General features: G+C 41.1%; 2 protein-coding genes across 7 annotated transcripts in view; both read left to right on the plus strand.

Moving 5' to 3' along the window:
* trim36 (tripartite motif containing 36) overlaps nt 1-4,449 on the plus strand; it is a 32,992-nt gene extending 28,543 nt beyond the window's left edge. For all 6 annotated transcript variants that reach the window (XM_080308779.1, XM_026187543.2, XM_026187542.2 and 3 more), the window contains exons 11-13: nt 150-333; nt 551-664; nt 1,087-4,449. In XM_080308779.1, the coding sequence (XP_080164905.1) occupies nt 150-333; nt 551-664; nt 1,087-1,456 (668 nt within the window). In that variant the 3' untranslated portion in view covers nt 1,457-4,449. The remainder of the gene's footprint in view (nt 1-149; nt 334-550; nt 665-1,086) is intronic.
* A 1,267-nt stretch (nt 4,450-5,716) lies between these two features.
* The window catches only part of ccser1 (coiled-coil serine-rich protein 1), a 126,697-nt gene continuing 112,868 nt past the window's right edge, over nt 5,717-19,545 (plus strand). Inside the window, exons 1-4 of the mRNA XM_026188367.2 lie at nt 5,717-5,964; nt 11,083-12,100; nt 12,786-13,203; nt 17,748-17,932. Of these exons, the coding sequence (XP_026044152.1) occupies nt 11,108-12,100; nt 12,786-13,203; nt 17,748-17,932 (1,596 nt within the window). The 5' untranslated portion in view covers nt 5,717-5,964; nt 11,083-11,107. The remainder of the gene's footprint in view (nt 5,965-11,082; nt 12,101-12,785; nt 13,204-17,747; nt 17,933-19,545) is intronic.

Below are 19,545 nucleotides of genomic sequence, written 5' to 3' on the forward strand. Positions count from 1 at the left end.
TTACGTGAGCTAAATGCTCAATAAGGACTCTTCTTCTGAAACTGGGTCTGTTTGTCCCATTCATATTTCTGATTTCCATGTACTCCTCTTTGTTCACCCTTTTTATGTCCCGCTTATCTAATTCTTCTATTCTGTCTTTTTGCATGCAGTGTTTGGTTTCCTGTTCAGTGACAAGTGTGGATTCAGCACGGAGAGGCTCATTCTAAATAAGAGACGGGATACTGTGGAGAGCGTAGCCGGCATGGCCTTCCTGCTCGCAGCTGAACGTGTGCAGACAGGCAGCTACATTGGACTAGATTACATAATTGGGGACACGGGCATCTCTCAGGGAAGGTATGCAAAACACAAACAACCAACACTGGGACTTGATACAAAAATCTCACTGAGCAGTAGATTTTGTTTCGTCAGTGCAAAGTAGGTTTAATTGCAAAATCTTCTGCCAGTTCCCAGGTTTGGTACAAATGAGCCCATTAGTGAATGAATGGGCAAACTGGTCATCATAACCTCCTCTTTCTGAGGTGAAAAAATTGCATTTTTATTTTTTTTGCAGACATTACTGGGCCTTTAAGGTGGAACCATACTCCTACATGGTTAAAGTTGGCGTGGCCTCCGACACAAAGCTGATTGAATGGTTTCACAATCCGAGAGATACAAGCAGCCCAAGGTATGTGCAGCCATATCCCCCCCCCCCCCCCCCCCCTATGTTTCTATAATCTATAGGCATGTGGTCTACAGGTGACAAATCTAACCATAACAAATGCAGTATAGCGCCAAGTGTATTTGAGCCATACCTAATCCTGTGACGCAAGAGAACCAGTATAAACTCTTAAAGAGCTTATTGAGACGAAGCTTGGCCTTTTCAGCAAATTAGCCCATGTAAAGGAGAACATTACATAATGCAAATAAATTTGACTTCTATGGTAATTATGTGACGCATGCAAATTGATAAGGACCAGGCAGTGTTCAGACAATGCTTAGATGTTTCCTCCAGATCAGTTGCCTGAAATTCATAAGTTCATCTAATAAAGTTCTGCATAAACTTTCCAAGTGCAAAACAAATCTTTACCGGTACCTTCCTTTTACCAGGTATGACCACGACAGCGGGCACGACAGCGGCAGTGAAGATGCATGCTATGAGCTCTCCCAGCCCTTCACCCTCGTCACCTTGGGCATGGGCAAACTCATCATCCCGAAGTCTTCTTCAACGTCTAGCTCTTCCACAGCAAACGCACAGTCAGCTGACCCCGGCAGCCGCATCCTTCCTATGCCCCAGCGCTTGGGCATATGCCTTGATTATGACGCGTGCCGAGTGTATTTTTACGACGCCGACACTATGAGGTGCCTTTACGAGAGGCAGGTGGATTGTTCGGGAACAATGTATCCGGCTTTTGGCCTCATGGGCAGCGGCAAGGTTCAGCTGGAAGAGTTCCTAGCCAGTAAGAGACTGGCCTTCTAAGGAGTGCATTAAGCCTGGAATCCATTTCATCTTTAGTGTGTTCTGGGAAGAACAGGTTTTATTGACAGGGTGATGGAATACAATTCAGACCATTTTTGAAGGTCAAATCAGGCAGATGTGATTAGGGCACTTGGTCCTAATGTGGAAATGGGATCCCTGCCAGGGACTGGCCCCTGCCCCCCCCCCCCGTATTGGCATGTATAATGTATTACCCACACGAAGATAATTACGCTGAGTATCAGTGTCTGCATACAGAGGTCTTCGGTAGTCCGTATAGATGTAAAAGGTCTTCTCCATATACCAAAGTCTCTGGATCTGGTAATTGTATTGGACCTGGTTTTATGATGAACTGCTCAAACTGAGTCTTTTAACATTAAACGCCTTCGATCTTCCTTTCCTTATTTATTTTTTTTCTTTTTTCAGGTTTCGGTTTAAATAGTGTTTGTTTCAATTAGTGGGTGGTTTGTATTTGCTTGTTTTCTGTAACCATTTACGTTAAGGTAGCAGCATAGGTGTAGATATATTAGTGGACCTGAGAGCCTGGTAGCTAACTGAAGCTAGCGCCTTTGTGCCTTTTTTTTTTTTTTTTTGAAATGGATGAATTAGTTCTCTCTAGCAACCAGATGTTGACATTAAATACTGGATGTGAGGATTTGGTGTCGGTACAGTTGGATCAGACACTGGCCTCGTAGATATTAGAACTTATTTACTCTTTGTCACAAACGCTACTCCTCCTCACACTTATGTTTAGCTGTTTTTGCACAATAAAATGAGTCTTGCACAATAAATTTTAGTCTTCACAGCTGGATCACTACTTAGCGTAAACGTTGCCGATATACAGCTATCAGTACACTCTCACAGCTACCTTCACTAACAGATATAAACCCTGGAGTATTTACTGTGATTTGAGACTTTTTGTGTTTCTTGTTTTGTTTTTGTTTTTTGTTTTTTTTTGCTTTCACTTCTGCTGCACAGCACAATTTGACTTTAAACACCATAAAACTGTCAAGGTATCAGAACACCAGGTGCTTACTGTTTGACAGCTGCAAAGTCACAAATGGCTCTTCACCACTGATGCAGTGCCAGTTCTACTTTGGTGCTTTTGAGAACCAGCATAAGCTTTGACATGTTTGATGCAAATGTTGCATGGCATTACATAAAAGTTGGGTCTTTTTTTTCAGCCTACATCTGTGAATCACCTAACTTTCTTGCAGTAGTGCCTTTTGTAGCCACTTACTATGAATCCAAACTTGGGGCTAGCTTTTAGGACCCAGTAGTGCTGTCTAATTCAAAGGCATGGAGCTAGTTGTAGACTAGGCACTGCTTTGGTGGAAATAAAGCATATTAGCCAAAGCTTTTTTTTGGTTCTGGTGCTGACTTGATTGCAACCCACATCTTTGTGGCCTCACAGCCTTTAGTTTCAGAAAAAAAAAAAAAAGACCTAGCTCTTCAGGTTCTTACAAAAAGTGCTATCACAAATTGCACTGTTTAGTAGCTATGCTGTGTAGCATGTGTCGCTATCAGATGCCAGAGTGGCTGATTGGTTTTTGTTTTTTTTCAACGAGCACACTAGACTGTTCAATAGGAAACCACATTTGTTTTTTGTATACACGCATACTGTATGTGGTTGCACCTGGGTTTGCTTGTACATGTGTATATATATTTTGATTTCTGGAGGGTTAGGGTCGTCGGTGTGTGTGCGTTTTCTCAGGTTTCTGGCCTCGATTGAGGCTCAATGCTACCTACCTCTGTCCATCAGGCCTGGAAAACCTTAACTACTGTACCTTTCCTTACAGAAACTAGTTTGATTTGATTTACAGCTGTCCACCTAACAGTGCAGTATCTGCCTTCTTTCATGTCACGTAATAAGCTGATTGCTTGTGTTTGCTTTTTAATTCCATGTACAGTTTAATCAAGAGTATATTATTTTGGGTGAAATTAAGTACACAAATGTTCATATAATCGGTTGGTGTTTTGCTTGTAGATCACTTTTGATGGAAATTACTGTAAGCAGATGTTACCTGGTTCAGTTGCCTTTTTTGGGAGACATTCTTGTTTTGGGTCTTAAAAACATGAAATTTGCTGTTAATTTTATCTGGATAGAAATTTTTAGTCTCAAGGTGAAATATTTAATTTCTCTTATGGTGCAAAGTTTTATATATATATATATTTTTTTTTAAATTCCCCCCCTTAAATGTTTATTTTCACTTGAGTCCTCAACATCTTTGTAAAACACTTCTATGCATTTATGAATTGGCAGTGCAGCTTTTATGTTTTATTTCCATCACAGAATGTATTCTTAATCACAGAACAAACTGAATGTCTTCAGGTTCTTAATTTTTCCTGAGTATGTAGTTGTTCCACTTGAGGGTCACAGCACACTCATGTAGTTTATAGCATCCTGATACAAGACCTGTAATCGCAATACCACAGCTGACTCTACATTAAACTGCATCCTAAATAAGATTTTTTTTTTGTTTTGTTTTTTTTTGTTTTTGTTCTTTTTGCTTGCAAATTTAGAACCAAATATTTTTGAAGGCTGGCTCTCAATCTAATTCCAAGCTAGCACTTTAAAAATCTGTAGCATGTCAGCAAATGTTTGGCTCTGCAGGTGTGTGTGTGTGTGTGTGTGTGTGTGTGTGTGTGTGTGTGTGTGTATAATGGGTGTGCAATATTATTGGGCTGCAGAACTGAAGAGAACACTAAAATTTGCACTGCTAACATTTTCTAGGTTTTGTGGTTTTAAGAAATTGGGCTTTAGCTTGATGCAAAGTAAATGTTGAAACTTTCTTTTGTAAGTGCAACACTGAGATTTTCTATCCTGTATATCGGTGACAGTGCATTTCTTTAGAGAACTGTATGTGGTGTGTAAATGGTGGATTTCTGTGTGTACCACGTTAAAGATTTGTCATACTTTGCTCTGATTCATGTAAAGGCTACACTTTAATTTCTTGTGTGGGGATTTCATGAAATAAAGGCTGTTTTTAAAAGCAGATTTTCTTGTGATCTTTATGTATTTATACAGCTGTGTGGTTACTTTTGTGCGTATTACAACTGCTGAATGAATCGAACATTGTTCCAGTTACCAGACTTAAAATGTTCTTCAGCATCATCACAAGTCCGGTTACAGTTAAGTCTTCATACTTTACAATCATACTGCAAACAAGATTTTATGTTAATCTAGATATAGTATGCATTGCAATCAACATTTGAGACTGAACCACAGAATTTGGATAGTACGGCCAGAATATGACAAACTTGAAACTATGGATCCATCATGCTCGTTGTGTTGGGGTTTCTCGGTCCACTTTGGGCCCTTAGTATCAGCTAAACATCACTTAGACACCAGTCTTATCAGAGTGTTATTGCTGACAATCTTTATGGCCACATTTTAACCATTTTCTGATGTGTACATTTAATTTGAGCTTTGTGACAGAAACTTCGATGAAACTGGTTTCTTGAATGTGAAAATGAGGTAGCTGTACTCGAATGGCCTCCAGTCTCCAGATCTGTCCAACAGAGCGCCTTTGGAACGGGAGATTAACATCATACATGTGCAGCCGACAGATCTGCAGCAACTGTGCGCTGCTGTCATGTCAGTATGGACCAAAATCTCTCAAGGAACGTTTCCAGCACCTTGTTGAAGGTACACCACAAGAAATTAAAGCTCAGGTGTGTTTATTTTAAAAAAAAAAAAAAAAGAAAAAAAAAGTAACCCAGTACTAGCAAGGTATGTGTCAGAGCCAGCATGTGTGAATCCTTTTGATAACCTGCACACTTTGGCCCACCCCTGATGATGATAATAATAACTGATCAGCTCATTCTCCAGTATCTAACAGTTTCACTTCTGAATTTTCAAGCAGGGCTGTATCCAAAGATGTACTGAAAATATATTTTTAGTGGCCTTTACCCTCATTTCGAAATGCTTTATTTTGTAAACGTCGTGCATTTCTCTTTTTTTCAGTCTTTTCTTTTGTCTTATCTGTGCAATGATACTTCAATTCCCATGTGTTAGCAATAATAAAATTGAAAAAAACAAAACATAGCCTTCACATTTTAGCACACAAAAAATAACAAGTAGTCATTTAGGAAACCAGAACCCTGCAATCCTGGTATTTAGTGGTTTCTGACTATAAGGGCACACATCAGGATTCTTTTCTCTTTTTCTTGTGGTTGAATTCGCCAAAGAAAGACTGAATCGTCCAATCATCCACCTGCAGGAGGATGCTGGTCTGTGAGGGTATTGGAGGAGGAGGAGGAGGAGTACGGACGTCACGTTGTCCACGCTCGCTGCCCGTCGTCGCAACGCGGAAGCGACGAACGAGGAAAGGGCGAATCCACGTCACTGAGGTGTCATATTGGCGTCAGTGCAACACAAGGTGCTACCTATCCCAGATATTTTCATTCATGTAGGTTATAATAACTCGTATGACCACAAAGCGAAGGTATATCCATCTGTTTGTGCGCCGGAGGGGGGCCTCGGTGGAGACTCCGGGATTCCTCTGAAGGTAAAATACGCACATTTGTGTGTTTGTCCGCTACCTGCTAGCCAGCCTGACCGGAACCACCGGACGGAGCCTGCCGCTGTATTTCCTCCGGACACCGCTGACCATTGCGGAGTAGAGAAAGCGATTCCCACTGCTTTACCGATTCAGCGTCGTGGTGGCGATTAGCGCCAGCACTTCAGTGTCCCGGTCTCGGTTAGCTAGTCGGGATTTAAGGCTTCACAAGGCTTCAGAGCGTTGTTGACGTTTTCGGTTTGACAGTTGTCGGCGCCCCGCTGAGGACCTGCTGGCTTCACTCATTTACATCCACAATTCTTATCTTAATGCAAATAATTTACAATCAGAAGCAGCTGCAGGCTGATTCACGGGCACAATAATAAATGAGCAGGGTGCTCTGAGCAGTTGTGAGAAGTGCAGGTTAAACTGTAACTACAGACGCTGAGGCCCATTCATTGTTGTGATTTTGAGCCCATCATCATCAGCAGCAGCAGATCTAAGAAGCATGTAATTCAGCAGAAGCTTAAAGGACCACGGCATTCATTGCTGGAGCTCATGAAAGCAGTTGTGAAATGCCTCCTGTGGCCTCAGGGTTATCTAACATCGCTGCTTCACCTTAATAGAAGCTTTATTATTGTGCGTGGTTGGCACACAGCGATGGTCTGTGTTGGTAGATGGAAAAATCCTTATTTTGGCATGATGTGCAGCACTGTTTACAACAGTATTTTGTGATCATGGCTCCAGTGATCCCGGTGCAGTGTATCACACTCCTATAAAAATGTATGTAATAGAGTGTAAGTGTGTTGCGGCTGAACTGCTGGATATTACAGGGTTATTAAAGTGTTATAAGTTGCTTGTGAGTGACACAGTTATAACATCATTCTGTTGCTGTTCATTCAGTCGATTTGTTTGCTCACATATTACTTCTATGCTTCATTAATCCTTCAAGTTTCCTATATGTATCCTGTTTGCATTCTATCCACGATACACTCACATGTCTTCCCTATTTAAACATTTACTGTCCAAATATCAGGCTGACGTTTATATAACAAGTTGCTTAGTTTATGTTAGGATATGTTTGCAGACTGCACTTTACTAATCTTCCATTCACTCTAGCAATGGTGACGGATTACAGTTCTCAGTTCCATTCATGGTTAAATTGGCATCCTATCGCTTAAGATTGTTTTTTGTTTTCTCCACATGCCCTGGCTTGTGGGAAAGAGGTGTGTGCGTCTATTAAATATTATCAACAAAGACAGTCAGAAGAAGCTAGATGAGATAGACTGATAAAAGACTAGTTATAACCTTGGCTGTATCACTAGATTATTTGTAATGTAGCACTATAGCTTGTAGTTCAAATCCAGTAGTATTTATGTTTTTCAGCATGGAGGTATTTGCTAAAAAATATGGGAATGTTTTTCTTTGATAACACTGTCTACAGCAGCATTGCAGCCTGCTTACTCCTTCTATGAAAACACACGCTTTTCAAATAGCACTCCTTCCCTGCAATCTTTCATTACATTGAATAGAAGAGTATGGTTTGCATTAACTCTAACATGTGGTTATGGTTTTCAAAATTATCGCACCCAGAACCTGTTTTATAGGAAACACCCATTTTTCACACCCTATACACACCTATTATTTCAAACCGATGATCATGTAGAGTATCAGTGTAAAATTACTCTGAGATGGGAGGGTGTCTTTGTGGCATTGTCTGCTGATTGTTAACTATTGTTGTAGGGTGTGTCGATAAGATGCCAAAAACCACAGAGCGCTGCATGAGTAAAGTTCTTCATTCTGTTTTGGTTTATTTGAGGATTGTGATTTTAATGCATCACTATTGTTACATGGAGTGAAGGCCGCAATGACAGAAAACGTAACCTGTCATGTGTTTAATTTGGGAAAACTAGAGCTGGAGATCTAGAAACGTGCTTAGAAATCTTTCTTCTCCAATTCAAGTAATTCTTGATTTAAGTGAACATCTAAGCGGACAGTTATATAGAAGCAACGCCAGCTCACAGCAAAACGAACACTTTGCATTCAGCTCAGCAGCTCTCAGACTAATTGCAAAGCAAAGGGGAACTCAGATTAGGTGAAGTTTTGCTTCCTTTTTTGTAGGTAACCTCGCTTCATGAGCAGTTACTGATGAGTTTAGTCAAATGCCTGAGTGTCTGTTAGCTCTTTTGAGCCTATAATGTAATTTTATGTTAGATTATAGATGACAGCATGATTATAATAAAACAATGCTTCCAAAGGTAGTATTGAGTGAGTGTATATTTGACATTTTCAGCCCCTGTAAAGTCTGACAACAGGTTGTTTGCCCTTATTGTTAAATGAGAGAGGCGTTCTCAATCTGATTTAATCTGTCTAATTGGTTGTCTTAATCGGTTAGCCCAGAGTACTATGACCAGGTCAAATGGCTGTGTGGTGGGTTGAAAATCTAAAGCTACTAAACTGTTGGCTAATCTGAAAAGGAAGCGTTTGATACGGCTGGTGACCGCTCTGTCTTGACTTGCACGAACAGCTAGATGTGATCGAGGACAGACCCTAGCCTAATACGTGTGCGTGTGATATTAACGCCGTTGTTTGGCAGTACTATTTATTGACTTCCTCTCTCTCTTCCTTTTCTGTTTTATACGTTGCATTGAGTTAAATTGTAATTTAAAATTTGCATCACATTTAGAATATGAGAACATTTATTTTCAGGTAGGTGACACTAATAATACACCACTTCAGAGTGGAGAGTGTTAATGTAAGCTTATTAGGCAGAGATTGAAAACAAAACACTTCAGGAGCTCTTAGAGAGGTTGGCTCTTCAATAGTACAGGGACTGCATAGTCACTGTTACGCTTACTGAGTGCAAAAAAACAATGACAGGAGTATTTGCTCAAATGAAAGCCTTCCTTTATGACTCAAAAAGGGGAACTTTAGTCAGTTCCTACTAGCAGTGGGGCATTGTGTTTACTCAGAGACTCTCTTTGTAAGGTCATGTGAGGAACATTGTTGTAGGCTGACGCTCTAATTTTGTATTCTCAACAGCCAGTGCAGGTGAGAGGGTGAGCTATAGGCCAGGAAGTTATGGTTGGCCATGAGTTGTACTGGTGCTGTTATATTTTTTTTCCAAAATTCTGGTCTTTCCTATTTTGTTCTTTTCCATGTTGGGCTTTCAGTCAGTGGCTGATTTATTAGTGCTTGTGAAAGCTACATAGTAGTTTATAATGTATGGATAATCTGCACCACTGCAAACACATAGAGGTTCAGCGCGTAAAATCTATAAATCCATTACTGAATTTTTTTAGGGGCATTTTTTCCCCTTTATTTAATAGTGAGAGGAGAAAGACCAGGGGAACACACACACAGTGAACCACTAAAGAGCCACAGGTCATTTCAACCATATTGTGTATGGCTGAAGGTGATACTGGACGTCATTTCCTTACCCCTCCTAATTCAAGTGCAGAATCCTAGCTATGGTGGTCAATGTAGGATAAACAATTAAGTGAAGCTTGCTTCTGTGATACCGAGGTGAGCTTTGAGGATACGCTGAACTTTTCTGTTGTTAAGCGCAGAAAAACCTCTGTTAGCTGCTGTTAGCATCTGTTAGCTGCTGTTAGCATCTGTTAGCTGCTGTTAGTCTCTGTTAATGAAACATTTTTTAAAGTTGAGATACTTAGTGGATAAAGTCTCGTATAATGTGGGAACGTAATTAAATTGTTTATTAGAAGGAAAGTGTATATTTATGAGTACAACATTCTTTTTTCTATCAAATGACCTTAAAAAATGAACTTACTGTATCTGTAAATAACTGTGCTAAGATTTGATCTTTTTCTAGTACATCCATACAAAAAAACCCCCCTGAAAGAGCGCTTAGGATATTTTGTAACTCTCTCTTCTTCACTTCTTTCCATTCTGTGTTTGTCTGGCTCTCCCCTTGGGTTAGGTCTGTCTGCACAATTTAGTTGTCAAGTAAATGTTAATTGCAATGTGTGAAATGTTAAACAGAAATCAACCCTCCAGGTCTCATAGCAGATCTAATAATAGTCACGTAAAAACTTTCTTTACACATGCACTTCCAAGTGAAAATGACGTTTTGGGGCAATAAAGAGCCTTTTTTACTGTTTGATCTTATGAAATATGAGATGTATCAGAGCAGCAGTTTTTTTTGTGAGACACGCCAGATGACCTTAAAATAGGGATGCGCTAAAAGTGAAGTTCTCGGCTAGTATTGATGTTTTTAAAAAAACAATTTGTCCAGTAGCCGATGCCAAAACAGATGTTATTTTTTGGTTTTCTTGTTAGTTTAATCCACTTTTGTGCTAGAGAGAAACAAAGAAATTCTCATTATAAAAAAATAATTGAACTATTTTAAAGTCTTTCACCCCTTCATCCCTCCTGTCTTCAGACATTTAGCAAGCCCTGAATTGATGTGGCTCAACAGATGAACATCGACTGCTGCTAGCGCTGAATGTTATCTGACAGGCTGATGACAGACAAAAAGGCCTTTTACACCCAGAATACCTGCTTTACCGAATGAAAAATACTGCCTCTCATTCTGTGAGATCTCACACCTTTGTGAGAGTGTTAGATCCGTCTTTGTTCACATGTACTGATGTACAATATACAGAAGTACACTTCAGCTAAGCCCCTTCAGTATGCTGGGTGTATTCAGACTTGACAACCACTTTATTTGTATGGAATAAATGTGAAATCAGATTCTGTTTTTGCCTCTTTTGAGCTCTTTTGAGGCAGGTGTTTGATTAAATTTTTCCATTAGAGAAAGTTCACACATAGACAGTAGGAGAAATGGTGTAAACAACACTGTTTTGGTTTAAGGAGTCATTTCACATGCCCGATTTGGGAAAAATCTCTTAAGTATGACACTTTTTCCATATCAGAATGGGTAAAGATGCAGCAGGAACTTTAAGAGTGGGAAATGTGAGCAGTTTGTGCAGTTAAACTCCATTTTTGAAAAATAAAATTGTGCTCCAAGGGTTAATGGACCGGACTTTGAGAGTTCTTAGCCACATAAGGGTTTGGCACCAGAGAAGAAGTGGTGTATGCCATGCAGTATTCAGGAGTTGATGAATGGTTTATTTATTAAATGTTTCTGTCTGCTTGTTCTCTCAGAGTGGCCCACTGCCTCAGCTTTTAAATGGGTGAATCAGGCTCACGGCGATCAACTCTTGTTTCCCGCCTGCCAATCTTCCGCCGCAGCAGCAGCAAGAGGCAGGAGTCCCTTCCCTCCTCTCCATCTTCAGGCGGAGTGGGAAATGGCGTCCACACCTCCTCGCCTTCCAGCACCAACTCCAGCTCCGGCAGCACCGGGAAACGGCGGAGCCTGTTCCGCACGCCGTCTCTCAGCTTCGCAAGTAAACGGAACAGCGATCCACGTGTCCAGCCTATCAACCTCAACCTCACACCGCCGCTGACACAGGGCACCGATGCCAACGGAAATAATCAGCAGGCAATAAGCACGTCGGTGTCAACGGGGTTCAGCGATGGCGGCGGACGGCCCAAGTCACGCCACTCATTTGGATTTGGCAGCCACAAGCAAAAGAAAATCACACGCTCTCAGACTGAGGACTTTGACAAGGCTTCATCATCGTCCTCTACGACCAATCGAAATGTGTTCATCAACTGCATCAGCAGCTCGGGAACCAATGAGGGCGATGACTCCGGGATCCTCGATGACTACAGTGGCGGCAGTAACAACAACAGACGGTCATCACGCCAGAAGAAACAGCTGCTTCCGAAGTCTTTCTCAGCTCACCAACGCTTCTCCCGGACATCTGATCATCACAGGCCCCCTGAAGTGAAGCTGGAGCCTCCCAGCACCACCGCTACCATCACTCCAGGGGCAGGAGGGCTCACCCCAGGATCCTGGCCTGGTGAACTTGGTGCTGGTGGTGAGAGCTCACTCCAGTCCCCTATGATATCAGAGGATCGAACCACAGCGATCACTCCTTCCGAGTTCATTCCAATCACTGAAGACTCTGTATCTGAAGTAGATGCGCTGCCAGCTCCGAGCCCCGGATCGGGTTCAGCACCAGAACCGGCCTCTACACCAGGGGTAGATAAGGAAGCTGCTCCACCCGATCATCCACCTGTTCCAGAAAACTTCAGCGTGGCTGTCTCTACCTCCCAGGTATCATGTTTGTTTTGTTGAAGAAGGTTTAAAATCAAATGGGGTTAACCAGTATAGACTAACAATGAGTTTAATAACACATAACAGCTTTTATGATAAAAACACACCACATTTAAATACTAAGTAATCGGTCTGCATGTAACCAAATAGACTTAAAAAGATCAAAAAATGTTAGGGCTTCAGGAATACAGCTGCAGTTGCCGTTAAATGCAAAAACAAGAACACGCACAAAGGACGAGTATTTGTGACCACTGTTTGGAGTGTGTGAAATATGGAATAAAAGTTGAGCACCGGGCATAAAAAATCCTTTTATTGAAAGAGCTTAGGCATGAAAAAGAAGACTAGTGCATGTCTGAATTCTGCCCTTCCCATTTCACACCTTTACGCTCACAACTTTTCCTCCTTCAAAGCATTTATTCAGAGATATTATTCTGTTTTACTGCCAGCTGAGGGAACTTCAAAAAATGAAACCATTCACTTTCCTTTATGGCTTTAGAGTAGTAAAGACTGCATTATTTTGCCTTCTAAACATGTGCACTTTGGTGCATGAGAACACAAACATCCACCTTTTAAATGCTAGCTGAAGGGCAATCTTCTGTATGTAAACTGTTAGCTTTTTGCTTCATTATCTTGCCAGTGAGAAATTTGAACTTTGCACATACTAAATAAAATGCCTTCTCCTCAGGTTTTCTTCACTCCTGCCCAATCAAGCACTGAAAAACCCTTACTCCCGGACACCAGCACAGCCAACAACACGGACTATGAAACTGCCGTTTCCGTCTCGGAGCCTGAGACGGCCGTACCCTGCCTACCTCTGCGGGAACAGTCACTGGAGGAGAGGAAGGAGAGGGAGGAGGAAAGGAAGGAAGCGAGGAAAGAGTTGTCAGCAGAGAAGAGGGAGGACTTGGACTTAGAGAGGAAGACAGGTTACCACACAGAGACCACAAGTGAGAGCGAGGCGTGCGTCGTACGCAGTGAGGGCTGCCACTCTAACCCTGAGCAGTCAGAGAGGAGGGCAAGAACCACGCGATCTTTTCAAGAAAGAGGAAGCTTCTGCGGCTGCCATGAACCCAGACCCTCTCACTTGAGGAAACCACACACAGGTATCAAATTCAAGCAAATGCTTGCAGGTAAATAACATATTTACATGCAAAGCCAAAGCCACGGGCATACAAATGTATACAGCCTATGTGGTCAGTGTGAGTCATAGAGCTGGGCTGATCCCATGATGTAAGAAACACACACCAAGAAAAAAATGTACACACGTTACGTTTGCTGGAAACTAAGCCTTTAACTTCACACATACACTTAGTTCACTTTGACACTTTCATTGTCTTGTACTTCTTTCCACACTTTATGACTTAAACACACAGATTCACTGTACTGACTGGCATTTCCAAAACACCAGTGTAGGGTTTGGCAATAAAAGGCTCAAAACGATATCACAACATTTTAAGGGAACTTACGATCATGATTTTGATGACAGTTTACAAGATATAGAGAAAAAGCTACTGAACAACATTTTATCTGTAATTGCAGCGGCAGAGAGCAGCATTTATTACTGCAAACAAAATGAGGGCATTTTCTGTCCTCCTTTTCCAGCGAGTTACTGTCAGTGATGACAGACTACATAATTGAAAGTGTAAATCTGTTGCCACAAGGTGCCAGCAGAAGCAGCTTTACAGCGCAATAGTGGTGAGACAGCAAACCAAATCAGTAATTTCATTCCACTGTTTGCTCGTCCTGTCACACCGAGCCATGCTTGGGGGAGTCATTTGTTTACTATTGGTTGCACATGACCAGTTGCTAGTATCTCCACGTCGTGTGGATTCTGATGGTGTGTTTTGGCCTCAAGTGGCGAAACACATTTGGTACTAAATCATCATCGTGAGAAGCTGACACATGGCTCTTGCTGTCAGATATGCCTGGGCTTGTCTTGTTTGGAATTGCTGTATTGATTGATATCATTGATATCATGATATGACACTCATTTCATGAAGCTTTCTACATGCTGTTCTTGAGCTAATCTGAAGGTCACATTAAGTTTGTAGCAACTGACTCTGCGCACTACGCACCTCAGCAGTCACTGAGCCCACTCTGTGATTTTATGTCGCCTACCACTTTATATATAACCTTCACTTTGTTATAATACCACTAATAGTTGACTGTCGAATACCGGAGTTGTTGCACAGGCTGGAATTCACCGAGCTCCTGAGAGCGACCCATTCTTTCACAAAGGTATTCAGAAGCAGTGTGTATGTTAGGTGCTTGATTTGTACACCTGTGACTATAAAGGTTATTGAAACACCTGAACTCAGTTATTTGGGTGGGTGCATAAATACTTATGGCAGTATAGCATACATCATATCAGGTCTTATTACCATCTTGTAGCCCTTACCTTTGACTCTTGCTGCTATCCTCTATCACAACTCACCCCTAACACCTTTGTCCGCCTACTCCACCCTGGCTGCACTCTTTTCTTCACCTCTGTTAAGCACCATTTGTTGCTTCGGATTTGCATGAGACAGGCGAAAGTACTTAAACTCATCTGACTTCACCCCTTCTGCTCATTGAATGGTCACTGTTACACCTGTCTCCTTCTCGTTCACAGACGTGTATTCTAACTTTCATTCCTCCTTTCTAGAGCATACCTCCACCCCACCTGTTTCTCTTCCACCTGCTACTTACTCTCAGGGGCAATCGCAATGTCATCAAACGTTATAGTCGATAGAGAATTCTGCGCTACAACTACAAACGAGGGCTCATCAGGCCCAATCCCTGATGTAATCCTACCCCACCTTAAACTCATCTGTCACTCCTAACATACACCTCATCACTGTCTCACTGTCCTCAAACATGTCGTGGACCTGCGTCACATGCTGATGCATGCAAACATATTGAACGTGAATCATTGTCGGATTCTAAATTGTTGTTTTTCCATGAAAAAATTTATGGCAACAGTATTATTGTATTATTGGAGATGTTCATTTGTAAGTATGATCTGAACAAATTGCTGTTAATATAGTCACTGTTACGTTTTCATCAAAAAAGATCCACATTCATCTCTGCTGAAATGAGTTTGACAGTAAACATTTATTATGAAGTTAAAGTGATGCTATGCTCCTGCTACTTCAGTGTTGTTTGGTTTTATTACTTCCCTATGCGTGATTGTACAAGTGTGAATTAGAATGCCAATAAAAATCTTGAGAGTTCATTATCAAGCCTATCAAAGAGATTCTCCCAGGAAGCTGATAAGTGGAGGTGCTGTAAATTGGCATAATCGAGATTTAAAATGATATTATTCTCATGTCTCACAGCTTGTTCCCACTTGATGATTGCAGACTACAAGATGATTTGTATTGACATACGGAGCATAATGCCTTTGCATTGTTTGCTTCCAAATTGTTTGCTAATTCAAAGTTGGGAGTGAGAATGTTTCCAGACAATAAACGAATTAGGGCTGGAAATCGGCAACATGAATTTCAAATCAGATTTGAAACTCGTGTGGCTGTCAGTCCTTCTTGCAGCAGCTCAGGCAGTTAATCTGGAAAAATCCTTTCAGTATATTAAATTAGTGGCAGCTGTGGACTGACTGAAACAGTAAGTGTCACATTGAAAGTGTTTTTCTTAAATAAAGCTGATTTGTTAATGCTATCCTTAATTCACCTCCAGCTGCTGCAACACAATGCGCACTTTCTTCTTGCCAGACTTTCTCTGGTAACAACAAAAAATGCCTACAAAACGGCTCTCTTGAGCAGCTGAGTGCTCAAGAGAGGCGAAGAAGAAAGGGTTGAGCGGTTGGTGACGACTATTGGGGTGATTTGTGACAGAAGGAAGCTGCAAGAGTGAAAAGAAAGGTTTACAATATGGTACTGAGACCTACTATGATGTGTGGTTTGGCACTTACAACAAAGACAAGAAGCCGAGTTGAAGATGCTAAGATTTTTGTTAGGACTGACTGGAATGGAAAAGAAATGAGGAACAGCTGAGGTTGAGTGGTTTAGAGACAACGTTAGAGAGGCAAGGTTTAGACAGTTGGGACATGTGCAGAGGAAGTATAGTGGATATACTGGACACAGGATGCTGAATATGGAGCTCCCAGGCAGAAGGACAAGAGAAAGACCACAGAAGCGACAGAAGAGGATGTTAGAGATCGAGTGAGATGAAAGCAGACAATCTGCTGTGGCGAGCCCTAAAGGCACCAGGCGATAGAAGAAGAAAATTTGAATCATTCAAACATGAAGTCCAGGGTTTCACTGGGAGGACTGTCCAAACTGTTTGATGAGGAATCAGAGGTCAGTTGCATACCGGCAGTACAGGCACTTTTGGCTGCTCCCTTATTTTCTTCGCCACAGCAGATGGATCCACTCGTTTGATTTGGTTCACACAATTTTATGCCAGATGCCATTTCTGATGCAGTCCTCTCTTTTATCCGGGCTTAGTGCTGGCATTATGTCGCCTTCTGACTGGATTTGTGTTTCCTCACGGTCTTGAACTGAGGATCTTTCACTTGTGAGACAAATGTGTTAACCACTGTAGCGCTAAATTGTTGTTTTGTTACCTTCACAGTTGAAACTGAAGAGACTGATAAGAAACTTGATAATCCACCGAGGTTTAGTCATGTTCAAAACGTTTCCTGTATAAAATGTGGGCATTGATACACTTTGATGATGCTCCCGATTTGCCTTTTTTCCCCCTTCTGTTAGAAACTCTAGAAGGACTGTAACCTTGATTATTGCAACTGTTCAAGGCATGCTGTTGTGCAGTCGAAACATGGCTTGATTGAAGGACTGTCTGCAAGCGAACACGTAACATGGTATTAATGGCCTATTTTAGCAACACACAGACACACACAGCATGTTGCAATCCCTCCTGAAGGAAAATAGCTGAATATTGATTTACACTTTGAGTTTCTGGCTTCCAGGCAGTGAGAACTACTGACAGACTATCACTGAGACAAATAAGCTCATCTGTTGACTCTACAAAAAAGGAATTTTTTGTGCAAACATTTAAACAGTCTACAATAAGGGTCCCAATGTGTTGTAACTCCATGTGTAGTTACAGATGCAATCATGGCACTTCTTCAGTGTTCTCATGTCTGCTTAGTTCTTGCATGAAGACTACCGACTTACATGCCTGTTGTTTGCGCGTGTAAAGGTTCAGGTAACAGTGTGCAAGTGTAGCAAGAAATAAGGAAGATAAAATGGCTCATACAAAGTCTTGTTTTTGTGTGTCTGTGTGTCTCCTCTTGCTTAGTGACAGGATGTGGTATTGTCTCTCTGTTTTCACTTCAATCTTCTAGGAGATCAAAATAGAGCAATTATAACAATCTTTCATTTATCTGTCTAAGGAGTATTTCCCCTGAAAACAATAAATAGCATTTGACCAAAAGCAATATTGCTGAAAAGCTTTGTAAATGGAAGATTGAATGTCGTTTAAAATGCTGAATATATAAAACATTGTGATTTAGTTTCATGAAACAAAAGCCCCTTTCTAACAGGAAATAGGGCTGACTGCATTAGTAATACAATAAAACATGATTACATCTATGCTTGTGGAATCACTGTTATAACAGTTTCACCTGAATACATTATTTCTCTCCATCTGTCTGATTGTGTAATTCTCTTTGTTTCATTCTTTCCTCCAGCCTCACTGTGCAGCAGTGCCAGCCCCTACCACGAGGTGATGCGGATGGAAAGACGTCTGCGCTCCTCGTCCGAGGGGGCTGGTGGTCCTCGTATCCATGGGAACCACAGAGAAGCCCCCGGCATGGAGGGATGTGGTCTGCTCAAACACAGAAACAACTCCTCATCGTCTAAACTCGGGAGCCTGGTAGGGCTTAAGCTTTCTGTGTTTGTTTGTGTGTTTATTCGACAGCAGTGCCCTTTGATGATTATGTCATCAGTAGTTGTTTGTGCACATTTGCGGTAAACTATTTTTTATTTATGTATATATTTTACATCAGCTAGTCATATATTTTTGTGAGGTTATAATACATAATAAAGCACAAAAGTGTAAAGAAAAAAAAGTGTTTCTGTATATTTAAAGCACTTTTGTGCTTTATTATTTGTGTGGTATTGTGTTGCTTTATATCATGCATATATACTCATTTGTGTTGAGGTGTCTACGGGAGTTTTGCCTTTTTGGTCAGTGATGGAGGCACTTTATTAAATGCACGCATCTCAGATGAGATATTGGCCACACCACTCTGTTGGCCCTGCTTCAAAGAAATTCTCCTCAGAAACATAGCTAACATGAAGGGACAATTGATTTTATTGTGATAAATGCTGTAACAACCAATTGTGGAAACAGTGTTACAGGTATTTAAGGTGTTTTTATGCCTACGGTTTGTTTACTCTGGTATGGAGTTTGTGATTTTGTTTCTTTTCACACAGAAAATTCAAGCAAATCCAAAAGCATCACTACAAATCACGTGAACTAAATAAATACAGAAGGAGATAAAAAATGTAGTCCTTTGACCAAATTGTCAATAAGGCAACATACCAAGTGAGCTACTGGTTAATTTTGCAGGTAGTTGCTATAGTTTGTTCATGTCTATAATACTCTGCTGCATCCCAGAATGGGCCACATAGCTGGCTACAGGAAGGCGTTTAGCTCCAACTTTCAGCATACACACAGTAGTTGGATCGGATCAAAGTCGGATCACATTTATGCCAAAAACAAACCCCACTGGAGTTTATCTGGAACTGGACTCATACCACCTTCTCCAAAGCGTCTTGTTTTGATCCACACCTGAGTGGAATTACCACATTAACATCTGCACAAACAAACTACACTAAGGGTGGGGTATACTGGTGCTGAATAAAAGTTGTGCAGTTCTAAATGTAAAACGTTCACGCTGGCTAAAGTACCCTTAAAGAGGATACTTGTGGAAATGCTGCTGGGTTTGGTCACTTTCACTAACAACATCAAGTCATTATTAAAGTAGTGCTACGACTCTCTGACCTTACTTTTTGCCATTGCTGTGCAAACACAGCAATGGTGTAAACACTGTACTGCCTGTTCATACTGGCACGCCTACTCAGTGTACATGAAGGGTTATTTGAAATGCATTTACAGGCTTACTAGTACTACTTACTACTTAATTTTTAAAAAAAAATTAAGCCTTGTCTGGATGAAGATGGTTTGCTATTTAAAACCATGTTTTTAAATGATTACATTTAATTTCAACAATACACATAAAGATAATGAGGGGAAAAATACCCTCTTTAGTTGATTACTTGATTGTCATTTCAAGTATAAAATTGTGTCTCTTTTGAAAGGGAATAAAAAGAGAAGATGTAATTGGCCTCAATCATAGCCGACCACTAATGCAATGCCATTTAATATGTAATGTAATAAAGGATCCGGCCTAATCTCACTCAGTGCTCATGCCTCTGGCTATGCAAACACTAAATGTTCCAGCATGCCCTCAGCAATGCAGA

This window comes from Astatotilapia calliptera, chromosome 12, assembly GCF_964374335.1.
Source record: "Astatotilapia calliptera chromosome 12, fAstCal68.1, whole genome shotgun sequence".
NCBI classification, from domain to species: Eukaryota; Metazoa; Chordata; class Actinopteri; order Cichliformes; family Cichlidae; genus Astatotilapia; species Astatotilapia calliptera.